Source organism: Trichophyton rubrum (assembly GCF_000151425.1).
Source record: "Trichophyton rubrum CBS 118892 genomic scaffold supercont2.1, whole genome shotgun sequence".
Lineage (NCBI taxonomy): Eukaryota > Fungi > Ascomycota > Eurotiomycetes > Onygenales > Arthrodermataceae > Trichophyton > Trichophyton rubrum.
This window is the reverse complement of record NW_003456428.1, coordinates 1,535,237-1,557,102: the sequence shown is the minus strand read 5'-3', so window position 1 is coordinate 1,557,102 and position 21,866 is coordinate 1,535,237. Positions and strand designations below refer to the sequence as shown.

Sequence of the window (21,866 nt, the reverse complement as noted above, 5' to 3'; positions counted from 1 at the left end):
CGATTATGCCAGAAATAGTTAAGGGTATGGAATAGCCATCAATATCGAATGACTTCTTGCTGCCCTCAGCATTATTTTGAGAGGCACTATGAGACGCAGTTGCACCTTTGACCGCCTCAAAAAGGGATTTTATGTTTGGATGGTTGGATAATATAAGGGCGTTCCCAGCAAAAAGCAACATAAGCCTCCAAGGCAAGAGATGTGACACCAAAAAGATGGCACCCGCCAGGCCGGTACAGGCAATAAACAGGGAAGACGACAATTTTTCGTCAGAAAAGTTTGTAGCGGGAGCAATGAGTGACACAGCTGCATCATGAAGGGCGGCAAAATCCGCCATGGAGTTTTGCAAATTTCGCATGTTATGGAAGAAGTCCTTTGACGTCTCAGCTGCGGGTTTGATGGTTTTAGCTGGAGCAAGAGCTGGGCCCTCGTAGGAGTAGTATGGGGTTGTACTAGATGTTGAAGTTGAAGGAGGTGGCGGAGGGTGCCTTGTCAAGAAGGCGGGTATCATGATTAACAGAAGGACTAGAACAAATGGAAGCACTGCCAGCAAGTATGGATCGAGGCAGATAAAGGAGTAGACGCATATCAGGGACCATGTCTGGGTCCTGTGCCTCCAAGACAGTAGCTTGATCACGTTATACTGAAACCGAAAAACTATCCCTATTCTATTGAGACTTAGCAATGGAGGTTTATCAAATGTTGGCACGCAATATTTACTATACCTTGCATTAAAACGCCTGAAGTTGTTGGTCATCGTGGGAAGGCTGAATGGGGGCCTTTCTGAGGATGCATCAGCCTCCTCTCCTCCGTCCTTATCACTACCAGCATCTTCTGATGGAACCAGCTGTTGGAGGAACCTAATGTCGGTTAGTGGGTGGGCAATATTCCTCCTTTCTCATGGAACGAGAAAGATACAAGACTTGCCTGGCAAGCAACCGGTCCTGTAGCGATAGGCCGGGAGAATTCTCCTCCTTTGCAGTGTCTAGATTCACGGGAGGTTTCGCTTCCTCCACACTTCTCAAGGGCCGGGAGTCGCCGTCATTACCGCCGTCCTGGCCAGAGAAGAGTTCCGCAGTGTATTCATCCATCTTCTCCGTCACTCTCTGACATAGGTGCTCCTCTTTTTAACTTGTTCCGTCTCTCTCTAGATATAGAGTATGCATCTTCTATATCATGAAGTTGTTTGGTATCGTTGCTTGCGCGGTGACGTCGCTGCTTGTCTTCAATGGATGCCCGACTACTTCCTAAAGTGGAAAGGCTAAGCATGTGATCTCGGCCGGAGGCGCTAACCTTATACAGACTAGCCTTCATTATCTAATCTTCATTACCTCAGCGAAGGGTCCCAAAAAAGGCAAAAAGCGACTTCGTTCCTGTTTTTCGCTTTTTAATTTAATGAACTTGCGGCTGCGACAAACACGCAATTGAAACATCGCCTTATAAAAATATCGTGACCAAGGCTGTTTGTTTGGATGCAGGCCGGGATATTCATTGTTTCCTGCCCTTGTGAGGGTCTGCCGGTGGCAAGTGGCTTTCCTATAGCGGATTAACTAACGACCCAACGCCCGCTTGATCTTGTCAAGGTAGAGCTCCACCAACCACTCAGAGTTGAGAGTTTCCTGTACCTACATGGGGATTCTGTACCTCACTGACCAGGTTGCTTTTTGATGCTTGATCCACAAGAGACTCGAACGATACAAAATCCCTTTCGACAAACAAGAAATCTCACTTTTGGTCTGCTCGCGTTCAGCCCACCGATTTCGCAGGTCGGTGGATGTCCAAACGTGGATGGGACAAGTGTCAGAAGAGCAACAGCAATAATAACAGCTCCTGGGCCAGTTGTGATTCAAAGTCTTCGAGCATCATGACGCGGTAGCAGCATAACAGGAATGAGCAAGTCGCTTCTGCTGCCGTCCATCTCTTTACAGTCCTTGACCGAGAGTTATCCGGCGGCGGGTCCCCCTGAGAGTGCGGGCTAGACAACCTCTTCACTATTATCAGGTGTGTCAGGTCACCTGCGTTATACGTTGGATGCCACCGCGCAAGAACAGCAATCCTGACTTACCAGTCAAACGTTCCGGTCATCCCTCGACAGCATGCCGGCGGACATGACGTCCCAGAGATTGCCGGCCGTGACGCAGCAGCCAGTACAGCACTCGAACCCTTCTGAGCCTTCTAGACCCAACGAAACTCGATTTTATGGTGATAAAACACCCCCCAGTCTTGCTAACCTTGAGTGTTTTTTTTTTTTTTTCTCTGTCTTCAAGCAGATGTGTGCTAATCCTATATTCATACGTTATAGCTCAAACAAATCGCCAGCCGCTGCAAAGGAACTCACCGATCGTCCCGGTTACCAACCAGGCATCGTTTTCTTCTTTGCATTCTCGTGAAAGCGCCGACCAGCAAATCGAGGAAACAACTTCAAAGCGGAGGAAGTCGATTCGGGATTGCGGTCCAACAATCGGCGGGCCGGTATCATTGCGACGGTATATATTCTCCTTCCATTGACCACAAATGATATAAGCAAATTGTCTAATGTCTATTTTCGTTCTTTCCATAGCACAACGATACACTCCCATTCGAACTCCCAGAATAAATCTGAAACGCCGTTCCCGAATGTGGTTCGTCTTCTGCTGCCAAGACAACATACTGATATGTTTACAAAATACTAATTTTGATAAAGATTGGTAGCCATACGCCCCCAGAGAGCAGTGAATTCCTTCCAGCAATCAATTTCGATGATTTCCATAACAGTATCTCCTCAAAAGAACCGAGTCTTAGCCACTTCCCTATGCCAGGTCAACTTGTAGCTGGCATTGGATCTGCTCCATCTCCCCCCAAATCAACAACGCGTTGGTCGACTACAACCTCCTCCGTCTCTGGCCCTAAACCTGCTCGGACAAATACCCTCAACAGAAGACAAAGCAATGCTCAGAAGCCCGATCTCGAAGGTGTTGGAACGGGTATAAGTGTAGGTGGGGTACATAATTCAACGGGGCCAACGCCTGGTCCTGTAACTACGCGTACAAGGCGACAAAGTCATGCTACACCTCCAGTCTCCTCCACTGCTGGCCCTAGGCAACCCCGGAAATCTATTGGACCCGGTGCTTCGGTTACGTCTCAAGCAAACGGTGATGATGGCCCTCCTCGAAGGCGTCAGAGCTTTGCGAAGAGAAATGCAACGGGGGAAATACGGGTGAATACCAATGTAACTCGTGGTAGTCATCAACCTACGGAACAATCCAGCGGCCCTTCTTTTCTAAACACAACTAGGAGCCAGAAAGCAAAGTCCCTGCAGCCTGTTAGCCGTGGGAACAGAGAGAACCAAATCACCCCTGGCGGCTCCGATCATTCTCGGTCCTCGTCAAATACTGCCATCCAGACTCCTGGAAAAGGAACTATGACATTAAACACGACTCCCTCGTCGAAACGGTCTTCAATGATGCCACATCACCCGACTGGCCTAGGTGCAAGAACGATTTCTCCCACAGATGCTCGAAGGATGAAGCGAATGTCTCTCGTTCCTAATCCGCCTCCAATCCCACAGCGCTCGCCTACTCAACTAGAGTTAAACTCTCCTCGCCCACGTTCCTCAGCACCATCACCTTCTATGATACCTCGAAAAAGCGTAACGCCCTCATCGGCACGCACTACACCAGACCCTCACCGAAAATCTTATAGCTCAGGAGTGTCCCTCTCGTCAAATACAACTTATAACTCTGCTAGGAATTCCAGTGGCTCTCTGCAGGGTCGGCTTTCACAGACTATATCAACTTCTAGACTTCCAACTCCTAAACCACGGACAGAGCATTCAAATCAGGAAGAGGAGGAGGTTCCACCCGTTCCTGCAATCCCAAAGGCGTACGAATCACCCAAAAACGAAGCTCACCTACCCCAAACTTTTACCCCTAGACAGATCAGCATGCCCTTTGAACTCGAAGCGAGGAGACAAGCACCAAAAGACGCAGCTTCTGCTACAGAAGTCGAAGCACCATCTACACCTGCTCATCAAACTTTCCTAGGGGATGCCATGATGCAACATGACAACCGTGCCTTTAGTTCTGAATTTAAACCACGAGCCACTGTCACTCATGGGAAGAGAAGTCTCCAACCACTGAAACTACCGCCACTCAACTTGATGCCTTTGAGCGCTCCTGTTGCGAGTAAAATTAATGCCCTACGAGATAAGGAGCCAAAGGACTTTACTCCTAACCGGTCTACTACACCTCCTCCTCCTCGCCAAACGGTGGCAAAGACCCCAAGCACTCCTATGACGGCCTCTAAAACCAGCTTTTCTCATGCCCCCCAGGAACATACGCCAATGCCCGCGCATACGTCTAGAAGCAACAGTTCACAGTTTATTCTACCTTACCAAACCGGCTACCGTTCTCAAAACAGCTCAAGCGCTCTAGATTTTATGGGATTATCTTCTAACCGAACTATTTCGCCATATATATCTTCATCATTGCCTCGAGGTACTGATGAAATGAACTCTATGCGTGATAAAGTGGCCTCCAAGCCTTCTACCAACAAATTGACTGGCCCACGCCCACAAACCCAATTCTCTACAATTTCTGCCTCCGAGTCATTAAACTTCAAATATGAACCAGATACCATAGAACCTAATCCTAGCCCTACCGTTGTACCGCCCTCACCGCAAAGAAAGATAAGCCTCGATCAAACTAGACAAACAGGATGCAACGATACAGGAACAGCAGATAATGTCAAATTTGAGAATATGCCCCCTCCCAAACTTCCCGCCTCAGCCTCCGTTAATAATCTATCACGAACCAGTCCTGCATCAAATACGAATTTTGCGCCAGCCAAGCGAAAACAATCTATTTCAAATGTGGTTGCTAGCATCTCTTCACGAAGGAACAAGAGCATAACAGGCGAGCCAGGGCCGACAGTTGTAACTCAGTCATCTACGGAAATAATTGATGAGGCGCAGCCGAACAAGAGTTCATCATCCTCAATCTTGAACCCTGTACAACGGTTACTTGGAGGCCCGCGCCCGCCCCCCGCCCCTGTATCTACAAAGCCTCGAGTTGAGGAAGGAGAACTTGACCGTGATGACCTCATAGCTGAAGAGGAAATGCGGAAGCTTGGAAGCAAGCGCAAGGATTTTGAGTCGGCAGCAAGGGAATTGGACGAGCTTCGGCGAAGAGCTGGTCCTAAGGAACGGGCTTCTCCAGCTCAAGCTTTAAAGATTGCAAGTCTGAATATCTTTGAACGAGGAGAAATCATTGACTATAAGGACATCTACTTCTGCGGTACTCACAAAGCCAAGAAGCATGTCGGCGATCTTAATGCTCAGACCGCCAATTTTGGCTACGATGATGAACGTGGAGACTATAACATAGTTATCGGCGATCATATTGCTTATCGATATGAGGTTGTTGATGTCCTTGGGAAAGGCAGCTTCGGTCAAGTCGTACGTTGCGTTGATCACAAGACTGGCACCCTTGTTGCCGTCAAGATTATTCGTAACAAAAAACGTTTCCATCAACAGGCACTGGTTGAGGTGAATATACTTCAAAAGCTGAAAGAATGGGTATGTCATCCCCTTTTTTCTAAATACAATGGCCAATCTAACATGATTTAGGATCCACAAAACCGCCACAGCGTAGTCAACTTCACCCAAAGTTTTTATTTCCGTGGACACCTCTGCATATCTACGGAGCTACTGGGTATCAATCTTTATGAATTTATTAAGGCTCATGATTTCCGAGGATTCTCCCTCAAAATTATTCGTCGTTTCACTAAACAGATGTTAATGTCTCTGGTGCTCCTCCAGAATCACAAAGTTGTGCATTGTGACATGAAACCCGAAAACGTACTTCTCGTACATCCGCTCCGTGGAGATATCAAGGTCATTGACTTTGGATCAAGTTGCTTTGAAAATGAAAAGGTGTATACATATATCCAGAGCCGTTTCTACCGCTCCCCAGAAGTTATTCTAGGCATGTCGTACGGAATGCCAATCGACATGTGGTCTCTTGGCTGCATTCTCGCGGAGCTATATACTGGGTATCCACTGTTTCCCGGCGAGAACGAACAAGAGCAGTTGGCCTGTATCATGGAAATATTTGGACCCCCTGAGAAGCACCTTATCGAGAAGAGTACCAGGAAGAAACTGTTCTTTGACTCCTCTGGAAAGCCTCGTTTGACTGTCTCGTCCAAGGGGCGCCGGCGCAAACCCAGCTCAACTGATCTCCGACAGGCTCTCAAATGTGATAATCCTGCGTTCCTAGATTTCATTGCTCGCTGCTTGAGATGGGACCCTGCTCGCAGAATGACACCGCGTGATGCTATGCAACATGAGTTCATCACTGGTATTAGAGCTCCCCCACGCTCCACCCGCTCTCTGCACCATTCGCATTCTCAGTCACCCGTCAAGCGATTTGCATCTACCAGTGCTACATTAAACGGTCGGCCCCTTCCAAATCCTCCTTCCACAGCTTCAAGCAGCGACGGAACACGCCTTCGAGACTCCTCAACCAATTCTCCTGTCAAACATGGTTTACCCAAGCGCCACTCTACCTTCCACCACACATCCACAACGACGACGGCCAATCCGGGGGCGACCCCAAAGCGTGCGTCCAACATCCCTCCATCAGGTGGTTCCGCTTTGCCTCGTGTGACGCCGAGGAATGCTAGTGGGAAGCCAGATCTTGCAGCCGCGGCAGCAACAACCAGCTTGGTAAGCTGATGCAAACAGCGTTCCCTCCCTTGCTTAATGGGCAACCTTCCTGTCTTCTTCTTTTTTAACCCTTCTTTTCATTCTATGGTGGTCATATTGGATATCTAACGTCATGTAATGGTGCAGAAGACAAAGGTATAGGGATGATGTATGATGTTCCAAGGTTGCGGCAAACGCAACCGCTTTTTTTGCCCGCGCTGGTCTCCGTAGCAAGGTTTGAACGAGTTAACCAATACGAGTTCATTTATTTGGCTTTACTATGATCAAAGGATCGATGTGTTGAGTGATGTTTATGTTATTTATGTTTACTTGCCACTCTACTGGCACTTTCTCTCCAGCCATTTCTTCCTTACCCCATACCCCTATATTCTTTTTTTAACATTATTTACTTTGCCTTTTACTTCTCTTTCTCTTCAACATTTTTTCATTTCTTGTTTCTAGTTTACATACCGGCATTGCATGCGTGCATCTGTTTTGAGTCACTGCAATGTGTTACAAACCTGCGTTGCGTGTTATGCTTTTATAATAACGCCTTATTCCTGGACTTCTCGCATTTTATAGCTTTTGCCCTATGCTATTCTTTGAAGACTTGGATAAAGATATACGGCCATACGTCATTTGCATCGCATCAGTTCTTTATTTCTGCTTCTTCTGCTCCTTTGGTCATAAATCGAACACAGGATGTTACCCTCGTCACCAGTTCGAAAGATGAAATCTTGACCACAATACTTATACAGTATTCAGCCCTCGATACCGAGTACACATAGACACACATATGTATACATATAACGTGGATTTGCTCTTAGCACTTTCTCAATCCTTCCTTCACTTTGTTTACTCGCATTCCATGCTTCCAAAACCTTGGGCTGCTCGGCACAAGCGATATCACGTGAGATATGGTGCCCGAGTACGGTTAGTACACAAGCGGGTAGTCTAGCCTCATTAAATTTAGATCAGCGCCCTTTGGATACCTGGCCTTTTCGGCTGCTGATTAAGCGAATGAAGCTAGCACGAAAAGAGAGAACAGCAACCTGAGGGTTGAAGCTGGGGTTATCCAGATATCAAGAATGCTGGCGATGGCCTGATATTCGACGTTGAGGAAGTAGTCTATTCCATTACTAACGCTACACTTAGAGCAGTTGATGCCTGTGCCGGACGAGCTGATATCTATGCGATCTCATTGGATAGCGGCCAATGAACGGATTTGCGCATGATGGCCTCGACGAGGCCAATTTTGGAGCGCCTGATGGCATTGCAACCAAACTAAAGACGTTCGATGCCTTTCGTAAGTTTTAACAAGATCATTATACTCGTCAATATTTCGATTACATACTAATCGACTGCTTACAGCAAAGACGAAGCCGTCATATACCTCCACCAGCCGTGGTGGCGGGCTGTGGACAATTTTTGTAGCTATCATCTGCACCATCCTCTCCTGCTCCGAGCTCATAACGTGGTATCGCGGTCATGAAAACCATCACTTCAGTGTTGAAAGAGGGGTATCACAGGAGATGCAACTCAACATTGACACTGTTGTCGCTATGCCCTGCGATGATGTCCGAATAAACATCCAAGATGCAGCTGGTGACCATATTTTGGCTGGGGATTTATTGACGCAGGAGCCCACTAGCTGGACCGCTTGGAACAGGGAAATGAATCAACGGCGTAGTGGAGGCAGCCCTGAGTATCAGACGCTAAACAAGGAGGATACCTTCCGGTTGGAAGAACAGGAAGAGGATCTCCATGTCGAACACGTCTTGGGCGAAGTAAGGAGAAGCCGGAAAAAGAAGTTCCCAAAGGCCCCCAAGCTGAAAAGGTCCGATGCGGTGGACTCATGCAGGGTGTTTGGAAGTTTAGAGGGCAATAAAGTGCAAGGAAACCTGCATATCACGGCTCGAGGCTTTGGATATTTTGAATGGGGAAGGACTACTAACCCTCACAGTATGTCACTCTCACAAACTATTCTAATCTGCATTTACAGAAGTTCCAGAAAAAAAAAAACTTAACCGATCAGCTAACTAAATTGTTTCCAGGCCTGAACTTTACTCACCTTATCACCGAGCTCTCATTCGGCCCTCATTATGGCCGTCTTCTCAATCCACTTGACAAGACGGTTTCCTCAACATCCATAAATTTTTATAAATACCAATATCACCTCTCGGTTGTTCCAACAATATATACAAAGTCTGGCCATATTGATCCTAATCGTCGATCTCTTCCAGACGCGAGCACTATAACGGCAAAGGATTCCAAAACGACTGTCTCAACAAATCAGTATGCGGTAACCTCATACTCCCAGCCGATACAACCGCGCATCGACGCTACCCCAGGTATATTTTTCAAATATAATATCGAGCCAATTCTTCTAATTGTTAGCCAAGAGTGGGACAGCCTATTAGCCCTAATGGTCAGACTAGTCAATGTCGTATCTGGTGTGCTTGTTACCGGTGGCTGGCTATTTCAAATCGGGTCCTGGGCCTCGGAAACCATGAGGAAAAGAAGAAGACTCGCATCAGATGGCTTATTAACGGGGAAACACGCAACAGATTAGTGGGTTGTCTCTGGCCCATGTGGCTGGACCGTGACGCATAAGAAACTGTCTTAATCTTCAGTCTCCCACTCATGCTATTTCCCCCCATTTTCCTTTCTCTTTTCATTGTTTCCTATTTTCTCGTTTTTCCCCCTTTTGCCTTTCATTTCTTTTGGAAATATGAATCGTATATCTCGGAGTTGGGGCGCTAGATTGCATTTCGAGAATATGATGTTACATCTATACTTTTCTTGGTCTCGGTTCTCAACAGATCAAATATTCAGGGGTTGTGGGACATCCATGAATTAGCGCAAGAACAGCTCACTACCAAGCTATTTATCCCGAGAACCCTGCCTCTAGTTCAGTCATTCAATGTGAGTCCATGGAGGATCTGCCCTTCCGCACTCAGGGAAAAAAAAAAAAAAAAAACTCCCGAGAACTCCGGGTAGTCTGGACCGCTCCCTTTGACTAGCAGCAGCGTACGAAGCTCAGAGATATGCCACGCATTGCGCCGCAAAGTTCTCCATCCCCCAGCCCGGACGGGTCAGAGGCCCCTGTTCCGCGAGAGGTCTTGCCCACGCGAACTAAATTTATTTGCCAATTGCATGTGATGATACGCCCAAGTTCTCGCGGAGCACAACTGCTTCCTTTAACATCAATGCAGGTGCTGCACCACACAGTCACTAGTTGTCAATGTACTAGTCCTGCAATAATATCTTGCGGATGCAAGGGCAGGCTAGCGAGCAAACCTTCCGAGCTAAATGACGCATAATATCTTCCGCGTCGCATTTACACGGGTGTGCAACCAATAATGAACCCCCGGCTCGTGGTTGCATTTGAAATGGTTTCTGGAGAACGTGGAGTCTTTGACAGCATACATGCAAGATATTTCCCCCCGGTTGTCAGTATCTGTTACGCCGGTCTTACTGTTTTCTTCTGCTCTTCCATCTGCACAGCATGGTTTAGCTATCCGTGCTGTTTACGCAGTACTTCTTGTTGTAAATGTGTTGCTCTGCCTCTTGATAACTCAAGTGAGCGGGTGATCCTTGTTGGTTGCAAGTACATATTCTTCATCGATTGACTAGCCTGGTAACAAGTCTCTTCCCTGTCATGAATGCCTATATCGTGAGATGTTTAGGCCGTGACCTTCCTTCTTCCGCCCTCCTTGGCTGTTGAATTGAGAACCCCTGCCTCCAGCCGGTAGAACATGGGTCTGATCCCACTGCTTTCTTGGTTTTTTTTTTTGTCTTCTTCTGGAAGCTGGAATCTCATATTAGCGTTTACACACATAACCTAGTCTCTTGCCCATCCAACTATCCATTGATCATTCCTCCTCCCCTCCTTCCCAACTAGTTACCGGTCGCAATGCTTTCATATCTAGGAAAGAAGATAACCAGGTGGCTTGGGTGCGGTGTAAAGCCGAAATCCATTTCAACAGGAACAGATACCCCCGAAGCAACAGCCGTAGACTCAAACAGCCACCTAGGGAAGACTAAACCGGTGATCCTCATCATTCATGGCGCATGGCAACATCCAGCGTACTATCAGGCCTTTGTCCAAGTGTTACAGTCAAGAGGTTATGAGACCCATTGCCCACGTTTACCGAGTTGCAATGGCCAGGTTCCGCCTACAAAGTCACTTGAAGATGATGTCCACTTCATACGCCAATTCACAGCTCAGCTTACAGACGCTGGCAAGTTAGTTGATGTCATTATGCATTCATATGGCGGGATAGTGGGAACCGACGCGCTTTGTAAATTTGGTATTGCAGAGAGATCCAGAAGAGGATTTGCCGGTGGAGTAAGGAATCTAATATACCTGACAAGCTTTGTGCCTCATAAAGGACAGAGTTTGGTAGGAATCTTCGAGGGCCAATCGTTACCAACTGTTAAAATCAACGTAAGCCCAAGTCGACCTGAGTTTCAACTGCTTTTTCTTTGTCGTTCTCGCGCATGTTTTCGTACTCCCTCCTGATATTCCATGAAATTTAATATACTGATATCCACGATCAATTGTTAGGAAGAAACGAACCTCATATCAGCAACCGATCCAATTCCGATGTTTTACAGCGACTTACCGAGTGAAGAAGCAGAGTACTGGGTGAAACAAATGGTTGCTCACCCATATTCGGCGCAGTCCACTCCAGTCAGCAATGAAGCGTTTCGAGAACTTCCGACCTCATACATTATTTGCGAGAACGATAAGGGTATCTTGCCCGAAGTGCAGCAAATGATGATTGATAGACTCAAGGTTGCTGGTGTTGATATACAGGTCCAACGATGCAGCGGAAGCCACAGCCCCTTTCTAAGCATGCCCAATGTCACTGCAGATATCATCGAAAATATTTCAAATGTTTGACATTATGCTCCTAGCATTCTCTTACCTTCCAAGGAATGGCGGAAATTTGAGATATGGGTACAGCAGCGTCCAATGCCCATAACAGTCGCACTATGATATACGCATTATGGAAGCCCCTTTATCCCTCTTCTTATTTCCCACTCATCTGCTGTTTCATGCAGCCCCATGTATTTATTGACCAACATCGATCTCTAGTCGATGTGAAAAGATCGTTTGTCCAACAGTGAAAATTGACTACGAGCGGGATAAACCTTAAAACAACGGTCTATTAATTATGTAACTAAGTTTAATGTCACGTGAAGCTGTCAAGCAGGAACTTGTTGCCAACGACATGAAACAAAATTGATAATGAAACAAGAGAAGATATAAGATCTCATCAGCCAGACATTCATTGAATCGTTTTCCGTCGCATTCTCTCGGCGAGACTGTAATCCTCGTGCCAAGAGACGTCCAATTATACCATTGATGTGCCGCTTAGACATAGACAACAACTGCGGCCATTGCGACCACTGCACCCACAGCCTGGGGGAGAGGAACACGAACATACCCAGCAGCACCCGTGTACTGTGCTGGAGGTGCAGTACCCGATGTCTGTGGTCCATCACAGTGCCAGTGATCGCCGTGGGGCTCGCAGCCGACGGACTCTGTTGGGCTAGGCTTCAGAGACTTGGTGCTTGATCCGGTAGGATTAGGTGCGGCAGATGAGGTGACGCGAGGTCCATCGCAATGCCAGTGATCGCCGTGGGGCTCGCAGCCGACGGACTCTGTTGGGCTAGGCTTCAGAGACTTGGTGCTTGATCCGGTAGGATTAGGTGCGGCAGATGAAGTGACGCGAGGTCCATCGCAATGCCAGTGGTCTCCGTGGGGTTCGCAACCAACAGACTCAGTTGGGCTAGGCTTGGTTGGAGTTGCCATTCCCTCATGGCCTTCAGCGTGCGAAGTGGTTGCAGTAGCAGCTGCTGAGGTCGCAGGGGCTGGGCCCGTACAGTGCCTGACGGATATGTTAATACTTGACTCTCCTCCAATTAAACATGGTCGAGCAGAGTTCTTACCAATGGTCACCATGCGGCTCACATCCCACTGACGCTGTAGGAGAGGGTGGAAGTGTGCCTTCAGCAAAGACTACACTGAGTGCAGAGAAGGCAACAAGGAAATATCCAATGGTCTTCATTGTGACAGAGCTATCGTGTGTAGTCCGTGTTCGAAGAAGTGCACAAGAGACTATAGAGCATGCTTCAACAACGATGGTCCTGGAGGCCTTTTTATATTTGGACTTCCAGTGCCAGAATGCCTATGTTGAGCGCTCTATACGAACTTATTGCTCCCCGGGTCCTTCTTTACTGGCCTCTCGCTCGGAGAATACCTTTCGATCCCGCGACATGGGACCTTTAGGCCCGATCTCTCTGCCTCCAACCAGCACCTCCGCAGTCCAAGCTTTGCACAAGCAAGTTTTCTTGTTTTCCCACCTCATGATGATGGGTTCGACTTGATTCGATGTCACTTCGTACTTAAGCCCGACGAGCAGGGAGAATAAGCTCGAAGCGAAAAAAAAAAAAAAAAAAAAAATTAAAAATAAAATAAAATAAATAAAATAAAGGAAATGTTCCCTTGGCATACTACAAGGTACTCAGGGCCACTTCTAAACACTGGTCAGCAGAAAAATACACTCAAGTTTTCAGCATTTCTTTATCTCTACGGCTTGAAAGCTCATTAATGAATTTTTAAGCTATTCATATCCTGGACTAATATTAATAAAGGAGTCGCGAATAAAAAGTCTCGGAAGCTCCTCCCAGCAATGCCTCCTACCAGCAAAGCCAGTGCAGAATTTTTATTCGATTCTACACCGTTGCCAGCTCTGTATTTTCCATCTACTCCTATACTGATATGTTATCACAAGGTACTCATTTTGTATCTGGAGCTACATTCAAGATGGGTCAAAGAGGCGCCTGAGGTCTCTCCGACTGTGGAGATGCAGGCCAGCACCGACGCAATTTTTATTTTTTATCTTTTATCGATATCTTCAACAGCAACCTCGGTCACTTATGCGATAGCCTTGAATAGAAACATTTGCTCGCAGGGTTCACAACAACCTTCGTAGCTACCCCAAACTCATTTGGATCCTTCCGCCATTGAAAATTCAAACATGAGTCCATGGAAATTTCAGAGGCTATTCGGGTTCTTGCAGTCATTAATCGTCCTTTTCGCTCTCGACATTATACCCAAACATATTTAGTGAACCCATTATCGAAATGACTCGGCCATACGCTCTCATCTCTCTCGCCCTATCGATAGTAATCGGCTTGGCTCTAGTCTCGATCCTTGATGACATCACTAACCCAACTCTTCGAAGCAATGTTAAGCCGTCAATTTACAAGCTGGCAGGTATCAATGCCCTGACTTCCTTCCTTGAGAAATACATTCCAACAAGCTATCTACGCCTTCCTCCCCTGCGAGCTGGGCTCCCGGCATACTACCAGCACTCAAGTGGTCACAATGCTACCAATGTGAATAGAGAAAAACTAAAGGGGAGAACGATTAGTACTCGACAATGGGAAGAGAAGTCTCGTCTGAGAGATCGAATGAAGAGGGATGACAACAAAAAATGGGACTCATCGCATCCGCGATATAGACTATTAACAGCCATGCATGGCTTTGCTCGGTACAAAGATAGAAATTTAGCCGAAGCTGATCGATGGAATACCTTATATTTGAACTCCCCCATGCGCCACCGCAAAGTAAGTCTCGTCCTACCGCTTTTTACGCTAACTGTCTAATGATATATTTCCAATAGTTCCTTGAATCTACCATAGGGTACACCTCAAAGCTGAACAAGGTTAAAGACTTGTTTGCCGAGAACGATGCCCTCGCCCAGGCAATTTTAGCTCATGCACTGGATTTTTATGAAGTCGAACGAGCTGAACTAGACCAGTTCATTCAAGAGGCTGAGTCCAATGGCATTGTGGCCGACAAGACTAGCACATCTCAAGCCATGAAACATTTCGTGAGGGATTGGTCTACAGAAGGGCTGTTCGAAAGGGACGCGGCCTTCCCCTGTGTGTTGGAAGCCCTGCAAAATTATACTGTCCGTTCAAATGATAGACCTCTTCGCGTCCTAATTCCTGGCTCTGGACTAGGCAGGTTAGCACACGATGTCTCGAAACTAGAAGGTATTTGCGACCAACCAATTAACTGGTTGCTTTCTGTTCTAACAGTTAATTCCTCTAGGATTTGAGGTTACTTCCAACGAATGGTCTTCATATATGAACATAGCGTACCGTTATGTCGAGGCCTTGCAGCTTTTAAATTCAGAAACATTTTTCCCCTTTATTGACTGGTGGTCACACCAGGCTTCCACTACAGACCTCCTTCGACCCGTTCAATTCCCCGACACCATTCCTTACCATGCGAACAGTTCGCTAGATCGTTCTCTCATCCACATTGAAGGGGACTTCAACTCCATGCATCATGGCCTCCCGGCAGCCGAGACCAAATACGACGTCGTGATAACACTCTTTTTCATCGACACTGCTAGAAATCTGATGTCCTATTTTGAGACTATTCAAGACTCCTTGAATGAGGGAGGCACTTGGATTAATCTTGGTCCGCTCCTTTATGGAAGTGCTCCATTCTTGCAACTTTCTTTGGATGAAATTGTCGATGTATGTGAGCACTTGGGATTTGAGTTCCTTGATACGTCTTCAAAATGTGGTGCCACTACCCTTGACGGGAGGAAAATTAGAAGCAAAGAAGTGCCCTATGGCCTTAGTGATCGATCTTTATCCAAGAATGCCTACAAAGCTCAATTCTGGGTTGCAAAGAAGGGAATGTAGTCCCGCCACTGTCATAGAGATATGAGGAATGAAGTTGATGTGGATGTTCTAGGCAGCGCATTAGTTGGCGGATGAAAGCCTAGTTTTGGAATATATAAATAAACAAGTCGTGTTAAGAACCGGGCCAGCCTTGTAACTATCCAAAACATACAAATTAGCCTAAAACGTACTTCGTATATTTAGGATCCGTCAGTTGTTATGCATAAACGATCACGCTTCAAAAATTTCACCTAACCCTACTCCTGCCCCCTGCGCTCCATATCGACACTCAACCAAATCTAGCCTCCATCCTTTCCAATTCTTCAGTTTTGCTTTTATCTCTCGGGCCCATTCAACTCTTTTTTTTGCTTCTTCCTCCTCTTGGGCACGAGCAAATGCATCTTCATCAAACGCATCGTCGTCTAAAAATTCCTCATTTGGATCTGCATGGGAACCGTAATCGAAGCTCTTATGTCCTCTATCTTGATCTTGAGCACCAGTGAACGCAGCAATGCCACTTTGCAATACTGTTGCAAAGGATGAGTGTTGCTGTGGCCTGTGGCTGATGCTGCGACGACCAGCGTAGCTGTGACCCCCTGGCGCACCGCCTGTGAGATCGACATCATCAAATGTGCCTGAGAAGGATTTCCTATCTGCCGAGGAGCCTTCACCATCATGTTGAAAGGAGAGTTCACGTTTGCGTTCTTTCCAAATGCCTCGCCGAAGATCAAAAATTTCCCCTTCCAGATCTCGAACTTTCCGTTCGAGTCGCTGTCTTTCCTCGTCTTCTAGCTCATCTAGGCCTTCGTCAGCCCCAACTCCCGATGCCTCACGTTTCTTTAGTCGGTCTCTTTCTTCCTTGAGCCTTAGGTTTTCATTTTCAGTTGTTGCTATCTTTTTCGTGAGCATGGCCACATCCTTCTCGAATTTATCCCGTTCCTTCATACGGGTTTGATGTCGAGTTTCGGACTCCTTATGGAGGTTGCTTAAGGCTTGCAGTTTCTTCTCAAGTAGAACGGCCTTTTTATAGGCTTCAGCTTTAGCTTCCTCAGTTTCCTTGAGCTGGCGTTCTAGGCTCTTAATGAGGGTTTCGGTGGACGTTTTGTCTACCCCCTCTTTAACTGCCTTTTCCGCTGCTCGGCTTACAGCTTGTTTGGCATCTGCAAGCTCTCTTTGTGTCTTCTCTAGTGCGCTTTCACTGCGTGACAGCCTCTCTTCCAAAGCTGATATTTGTTCCTGGTGGGCTGAGGAACTGGTGGATTGTGAGTTCAGTTGTGCTCTGAGATTGGATATTTCCATCTCCATGTTTTCAATGGTCACTGACTTCGCGTCTAGTTGACTTTGTAACTCAGACGGCGAATCTGGATTTCCTGATACCGCGACACTGTTTGATGGTCTATGCGTCCGGGTATGCAGATGAGAGTTCTGCCGTTGCAAAGCACTAATTTCCGCTTTCTATGACCAAAGGTTAGTAGACACTCCACAAGATAGGAATATGCTTGCTACTGACAAGATTTTCTGCTTCCTCTGCCTGTTTCTCCGCCTTTGCAAGCTTCTCCTTCAACTCCACGGTTTCAGCGCTAGATTCACGTAAATCATCAAGCTCTTCCTCAGACTTCTTCCACTTTGCATTTGTCACTTCCACTTCTTTTTCCAACCGCTTGTTTTCCTTCTCTAGTTCTTCCAATCTTATAGCTTGTTTTCTGAACACTTCTGGCGCCGTGCTGCCATCAGGACTCAAAGGTAGTGTAGGAGATTTAACGCCCGATGAGCCTGGGCTGGTGGCCGGAACTTTCGAATCCTGGCGAAAGGACGAAGAGCGGAGTTTAGATTGAACGGATATCGAGGGTTGACGGCCATGGGATCGGGTTTTGGGCAAAGGTTCCCCGCCTTCGTCTTCTTTGTTATTAGTTTCTTCCACTTGTTCTCCAGTAGAAGCTGGTGTTTCCATAACTGCTTCTTCGGTATTATCCTTTTCGGCTGCTGTATCCTTTGGAGTCTCTGTCTCAGCTTGCTTTTCGGTGTCTGGTTCCTCCGGTTTGGAGTCTGGAGAGGGCCCTTTGTCCTCCGCTTCCGCAGGAGCAGCAGCTTGTTTACTAGATTCTCCTTTCTTTCCCTTCTTTCCCTTTTGCTTTTGCATTTGAGCTACCTAAATTAAAACCAGATGATGGTCAGTCCTATATCAATGGAGCTGGCGCGTGGGCATTGGAATTAGAAAATATGAACACACCCTTTTCTTAGCAGCAGCAAGCTTCTCAGCGCGATCCTTGTCCTCCGTGTCTGCCATTGTGTCCGTAGGGAGGCGATGCTGTTTAGGAGTGATACTATAAAAACCAGCAGGGTATATTGAAGCTCATGAAGGTGTTTACATTGTTCTTATCAAACTGATGTTGGATGATGCTACATGCTACCCAGTGATTGGTTAAAACATTCTTACGTAACTCTAAAGTACATTGAATCATGTGACTATCACGTGATTACATATTCATCAGCTCCGATTTCATCCATTCGGAAGTTTTCGGATCGAACAGAGAGGACTTAGCTCCCGAAAGTGCATGTAGATTGGAAAGCATCATGGTATTTCTGATAGTTGGCAGTGTTAAGTAACAAGTATAAACAGCTAGTTATGTCTACTTGCCGAAGGCATGGTATTCCATAAACTCCACGCCTGATAGCCAGCAAAAGACACATAATGATAAAGAGACAAACCAAAAAGAATCTCGATCACAAATAACAACCGATCGAACAATCACATCATTAAAAGAATTACGAAAAAGAGAGCATGATGAAGAACAGAGAGGAGTGAAACGGTGCCAGCGTGGCTAGTAAGCTGAGCTTCAATCGGACACTCAGATGGCTAGTTGCCTTAGCACTGGGTACGTTGACAGAGATCAGTGCAGTGCATAGATAACCAACCCAGTCATCAAATGGCGTTGATATAAAAATCGTCACGAGCATGCATTATTGCGGAAGGATGATAAGGAGTCAATCAATAACACAGAGTATCAAATGGGGAAAAACAAGTTCCAATCAAGTTTGAACTTGGGTAATTCTGGAAAATAGGAGGTGTTGCAGTTACACTTCCATAGAGTCGGCAATTTCTTCACTCAATGCACGGACGGTAGGCTTACTACCACCAGACTGTGAGCGTAGATCATCGTCACTAAGAATATAGTTGTCATATTCGTCCACAACTGGGCGGGCGGGCTGAGATGGCTGTCTTTCTTCTTCGTCGGCGCTGAATTCATCCATTTCATCGTTTGCGCCATCACCAAACCAGTACTTGGCGCGCTTTCTGGCACCCGTATCATGGGAGACGTAGCCATCATCGTCGACATTGCGCTTGCCTGGAACTGGAGTGGCTGTTCCATCGGCCGGTAGCTGGCTGAGAACGCTGATGCCACGCAAGTAGATGTAGCAAACACGCTTCCTGACTTTGTTGAAGAAGAAATAATTGAGGCTCCAGATGGTGCCCTCTTCGCCATCGTATGGGTCCTCGTCCGGGCTATAGCAGTATATACTGCACTCCTTGAGGGACATTTGATTGTCGATGATCCTCCACATTCTAGGACCCCATGAATGGGTCGTTGCCGACATGTGCGGAGAGGATGAGGCTGGGGTAGGTGGCGTGACATCGCGAGCCAACTGCGGGCGGAGATTAAACAGGGTAGTATCAATAGTATCCATGACTCTCCGCAAGTTCTTCTCTCGGCGGAAGTCAGAAGGTCGCAGGACATGCGAAAAGTCATAGTCGGGGTGGCTTGCGTTAAGTGTAGCGATAAGATAAGCATAAGTTCTGCGGCTGGAATGCTCACTCAAGGGTCCAAACGGGCTAGAACGCGAGAGATTGAGCGACATGGCCGCGGAAGACGCATTAGGTGGTGAAAGCGAGGCAGAGAGTCGTAAAAGCGATTCATACTGCGTTTCCAAGGAGGCCTCGATGTTTTTGTACAGCTTCTTATCACCACTTGCGGCCTTCGTTGTGTAAAGATCACAACCGCCCACGACCATACAATCGGGTGTGTCAAAGTTCAGCGCCCTTGTCACATCGTCAAACTCGCTCAAAGGTAGGAACTAGACGGTGAGTGTCAGCAAGCTACCGAAGAAGAGGGTTTTGTGTCGCTATCGAGCGACAGATGTTCTGTGCCAGACCTTCATGGTGTCGGGTATTGATCAACAGGCTATGCGTGCTTATATTTCCCAGATTCGTGTGTCTTGAGTGTACGTGGTTGTGTCGATATGTTGTTGGAGCTCTTATCGCAAGGATGCGTCGATAGCGGCGATACGGAGGGAGCAAAACAAGCGCTTCCGGGGTCGGATCTCTCTTGACTGAGGCACTGCTGTCACGCAGGTTGACGCCTCAGCGGACGTGGCGGTTCTTCTTCTTCTTGGTGTTGCTCTTGCTGAAGCAAGTCAAACAGCGGTACGAGTTATCCAGGCTGGCTGCAAGGACAACGCATACGGATCGACTACGCCAGACGACGAGGCCGTCTAGCAAGAAAGGGGACTCATGGCGACGGCAATACACACAAAATATAGTGAATGAGTAGCAGTGACTATGGATTGGGCAGTGAAGATGAGAGAAGCGCAGAAAGCGACAGAGAGAAGCGAGAGGAAGAGAGGGGAGCGAGCAGCGCGCCGGGAAGGACGAGAAGAAGCCCAGAAGTTGGGAATATGGGAGCAACGCCCCAGTCACGTGAGGATGTCTGACCAGTGACGTCGAGCGGTTGTTTCACGCGATTATGGCAGCAAGGAACGCCGGGAGACGAGAGACGACGGGCAGAGAGGGGAGGATGTCGAGGGATGGACGGTGGTGCAGGTGTAGGTGCAGGTGATGGCTGTTATGCAGTGATGCTGGAGACACTGGAAGGTGGACGGCATGATGATGATGATGATGATGGTTAGCCTGAGAAGGGATTTGCTGGAAGCGGCCAGGTAGAGACGATGCTGGAGAAGTAAGGAGACGGCAGACCTCAGAGTCCCAGGGAACTCATCACCTTGACTCTGTCGTCCTCGTCCTGTTTGTTGATGAAAGAGTCAAATTAGTCATGTCGTATATACACTGTCCGAGAAACGCCGGGTATAAACTGTCGCCCTAAACAAGATACAAGCAAGCAGAGAGAACACGAATCAAGGTGTGCCGACGGCCGCTACATGATTTTCGTGATGATATCCTGTTCAACCTAAAAAAGCAGAAAGGAAGAGCAAGGGGTTAGCACCTAAAACAACGCAAGGAAGACAGAGGCTGGTAGGAGGAGCGAGAGTCTCTTTGGCGGTTGCTTCGAGTGCTCATTCAACCCCCAGGAATGGAGAATCAGAAAAATTCCCGCTTACCTCCATGTCTTCTAAGCTGTCCTGCTGACTGATACACCGCAGCACGTTCTTCTTGCTACTCTCCTGCATCTCTCCCGCCAGCAGGAGCTCGTCGAGGATAAAGTAGGCCTTTTGGAAGTTGAAAATAATATCCAGCTCGCAGACATTGCCATAGTACTTGTCCATCTGCTCGACATATCGGTGCACGATCTCTAGGGTGATCAGCTCGTTGTCGGTGGACGAGCAGCCGGCGATGAAGAAGAGGGAGGCATATCGGCGGTACACCACTTTCGAATCTAGAGACATTGCACTTTGTTAGCCGCACGGTACATGACAACTTCATACAGTTGTAAGCTGCAGCAGAAACGGGCAAGGTATAAGGCCAAACTCACCTTTGTATTCAAGAAAATTGCACATCCGCGTCCGTCGTGAGAGGACCAGCTGGGTGACATCTTTGATGATTTTCGCCTTATCCTTTGGCGAGAGCGTCGTAAACCATTTTGCCAGACGCTACATGAACCACAATCCGGTCAGAAAAAGTATCCAAGATGAAGGACATCCTCCGTATGAGCAAGAGGTTGTTGCCTGTCCAAAGGGCAGAAGTTGCTTGTGGGAACGAAAAAGGGACAGGAGGGAGCTTTTGCTTCAAGGTGGGTGACGAGCGTGGATGGCTGGTGTACTGACCACCTTGCCCTGACGAGAGAGCAGAATTAAATAGCTGGAGAGGGGAGTCAGTCGGTCTGTTCTATCGCCAGCTAGCCAGGCAGTGAGACTTACTTGATCGCCATTATGTTGCTTTATTTCTGCGGTGGTTCGACGTGGGGAGGAGAAGAAAGTCGACAAGTTTTGTGTTATTTTCTTTGCCTATGAAAAATGTTTGGAGGGTCACTTTGCCGCCAAGACGCAAAGAGCCGCGCGATCAGAAGCGCCGGCGAGGGCGATCATTTGATATTGGCTATTACGACCTCTCTGCATACTATTCTAATCGATAAAAGAGAGAGGAGCGCTGGTATATGGCGTCTGGTTGTTGATGCCGGCTGACGGTCTGAGAGAACTGAGTATTGTGCTGCATGACAGAGTACGGAGTAGCTATACATAGATGCACTCCATGTAGTTACAGTACAGTAAGGACAAAAATTGACACACCACCGTC

General features: G+C 47.4%; 10 protein-coding genes across 11 annotated transcripts in view; 4 read left to right on the top strand and 6 right to left on the bottom strand.

Annotated features, from left to right (window-relative positions):
• Positions 1–1,984, bottom strand: part of TERG_00602 (uncharacterized protein) — a gene marked incomplete at its 3' end in the record, with an annotated part of 2,596 nt that extends 612 nt beyond the window's left edge. Inside the window, exons 1-3 of the mRNA XM_047747617.1 lie at positions 928–1,984; positions 726–860; positions 238–668 (exon numbers count right to left, since the gene is read on the bottom strand). Coding sequence (XP_047603578.1) covers positions 238–668; positions 726–860; positions 928–1,091 — 730 coding nt within the window. The 5' untranslated portion in view covers positions 1,092–1,984. The remainder of the gene's footprint in view (positions 1–237; positions 669–725; positions 861–927) is intronic.
• Positions 1,985–2,303: 319 nt separating this feature from the next.
• TERG_11597 (uncharacterized protein) lies at positions 2,304–2,648 on the bottom strand (the record flags this gene model as incomplete). Its single annotated transcript, XM_047750687.1, has 1 exon — positions 2,304–2,648. One exon carries the CDS (start codon positions 2,646–2,648, stop codon positions 2,304–2,306), a length of 345 nt encoding a protein of 114 aa, XP_047605163.1.
• Positions 2,649–2,791: 143 nt separating this feature from the next.
• On the top strand, positions 2,792–6,844 carry TERG_00601 (CMGC/DYRK/DYRK2 protein kinase; the record flags this gene model as incomplete). The annotated part of the gene is made up of 3 exons (XM_003238562.2): positions 2,792–5,554; positions 5,606–6,703; positions 6,830–6,844. The coding sequence occupies 3 exons, from the start codon at positions 2,792–2,794 to the stop codon at positions 6,842–6,844; spliced, it is 3,876 nt and encodes a 1,291-aa protein (XP_003238610.2).
• A 1,053-nt stretch (positions 6,845–7,897) lies between these two features.
• On the top strand, positions 7,898–9,254 carry TERG_00600 (uncharacterized protein; the record flags this gene model as incomplete). Its single annotated transcript, XM_003238561.1, has 3 exons — positions 7,898–7,988; positions 8,054–8,644; positions 8,737–9,254. 3 exons carry the CDS (start codon positions 7,898–7,900, stop codon positions 9,252–9,254), a joined length of 1,200 nt encoding a protein of 399 aa, XP_003238609.1.
• Positions 9,255–10,598: 1,344 nt separating this feature from the next.
• Positions 10,599–11,591, top strand: TERG_00599 (uncharacterized protein; the record flags this gene model as incomplete). The annotated part of the gene is made up of 2 exons (XM_003238560.1): positions 10,599–11,132; positions 11,253–11,591. 2 exons carry the CDS (start codon positions 10,599–10,601, stop codon positions 11,589–11,591), a joined length of 873 nt encoding a protein of 290 aa, XP_003238608.1.
• A 474-nt stretch (positions 11,592–12,065) lies between these two features.
• TERG_00598 (uncharacterized protein) lies at positions 12,066–12,762 on the bottom strand (the record flags this gene model as incomplete). The annotated part of the gene is made up of 2 exons (XM_003238559.1): positions 12,066–12,582; positions 12,644–12,762. The coding sequence occupies 2 exons, from the start codon at positions 12,760–12,762 to the stop codon at positions 12,066–12,068; spliced, it is 636 nt and encodes a 211-aa protein (XP_003238607.1).
• A 1,078-nt stretch (positions 12,763–13,840) lies between these two features.
• Positions 13,841–15,421, top strand: TERG_00597 (uncharacterized protein; the record flags this gene model as incomplete). The annotated part of the gene is made up of 3 exons (XM_003238558.1): positions 13,841–14,326; positions 14,383–14,758; positions 14,817–15,421. The coding sequence occupies 3 exons, from the start codon at positions 13,841–13,843 to the stop codon at positions 15,419–15,421; spliced, it is 1,467 nt and encodes a 488-aa protein (XP_003238606.1).
• Positions 15,422–15,631: 210 nt separating this feature from the next.
• TERG_00596 (uncharacterized protein) lies at positions 15,632–16,705 on the bottom strand (the record flags this gene model as incomplete). Its single annotated transcript, XM_003238557.2, has 1 exon — positions 15,632–16,705. One exon carries the CDS (start codon positions 16,703–16,705, stop codon positions 15,632–15,634), a length of 1,074 nt encoding a protein of 357 aa, XP_003238605.2.
• Positions 16,706–17,175: 470 nt separating this feature from the next.
• Positions 17,176–20,043, bottom strand: TERG_00595 (uncharacterized protein). Its single transcript, XM_003238556.2, has 2 exons — positions 19,553–20,043; positions 17,176–19,474 (listed from the first exon to the last, which is right to left on the bottom strand). The coding sequence occupies exons 1-2, from the start codon at positions 19,556–19,558 to the stop codon at positions 18,476–18,478; spliced, it is 1,005 nt and encodes a 334-aa protein (XP_003238604.1). The 5' UTR covers positions 19,559–20,043; the 3' UTR covers positions 17,176–18,475.
• A 384-nt stretch (positions 20,044–20,427) lies between these two features.
• On the bottom strand, positions 20,428–21,606 carry TERG_00594 (uncharacterized protein). Of its 2 annotated transcripts, XM_003238555.2 has the most exons (5): positions 21,491–21,521; positions 21,398–21,431; positions 21,106–21,223; positions 20,735–21,009; positions 20,428–20,583 (listed from the first exon to the last, which is right to left on the bottom strand). In XM_003238555.2, exons 1-5 carry the CDS (start codon positions 21,499–21,501, stop codon positions 20,551–20,553), a joined length of 471 nt encoding a protein of 156 aa, XP_003238603.1. In that variant the 5' UTR covers positions 21,502–21,521; the 3' UTR covers positions 20,428–20,550. The 2 variants fall into 2 exon arrangements, with proteins under 2 accessions (XP_003238603.1, XP_047605162.1); XM_047749134.1 differs by having other exon boundaries at positions 21,398–21,606.
• Positions 21,607–21,866: the final 260 nt, after the last annotated feature.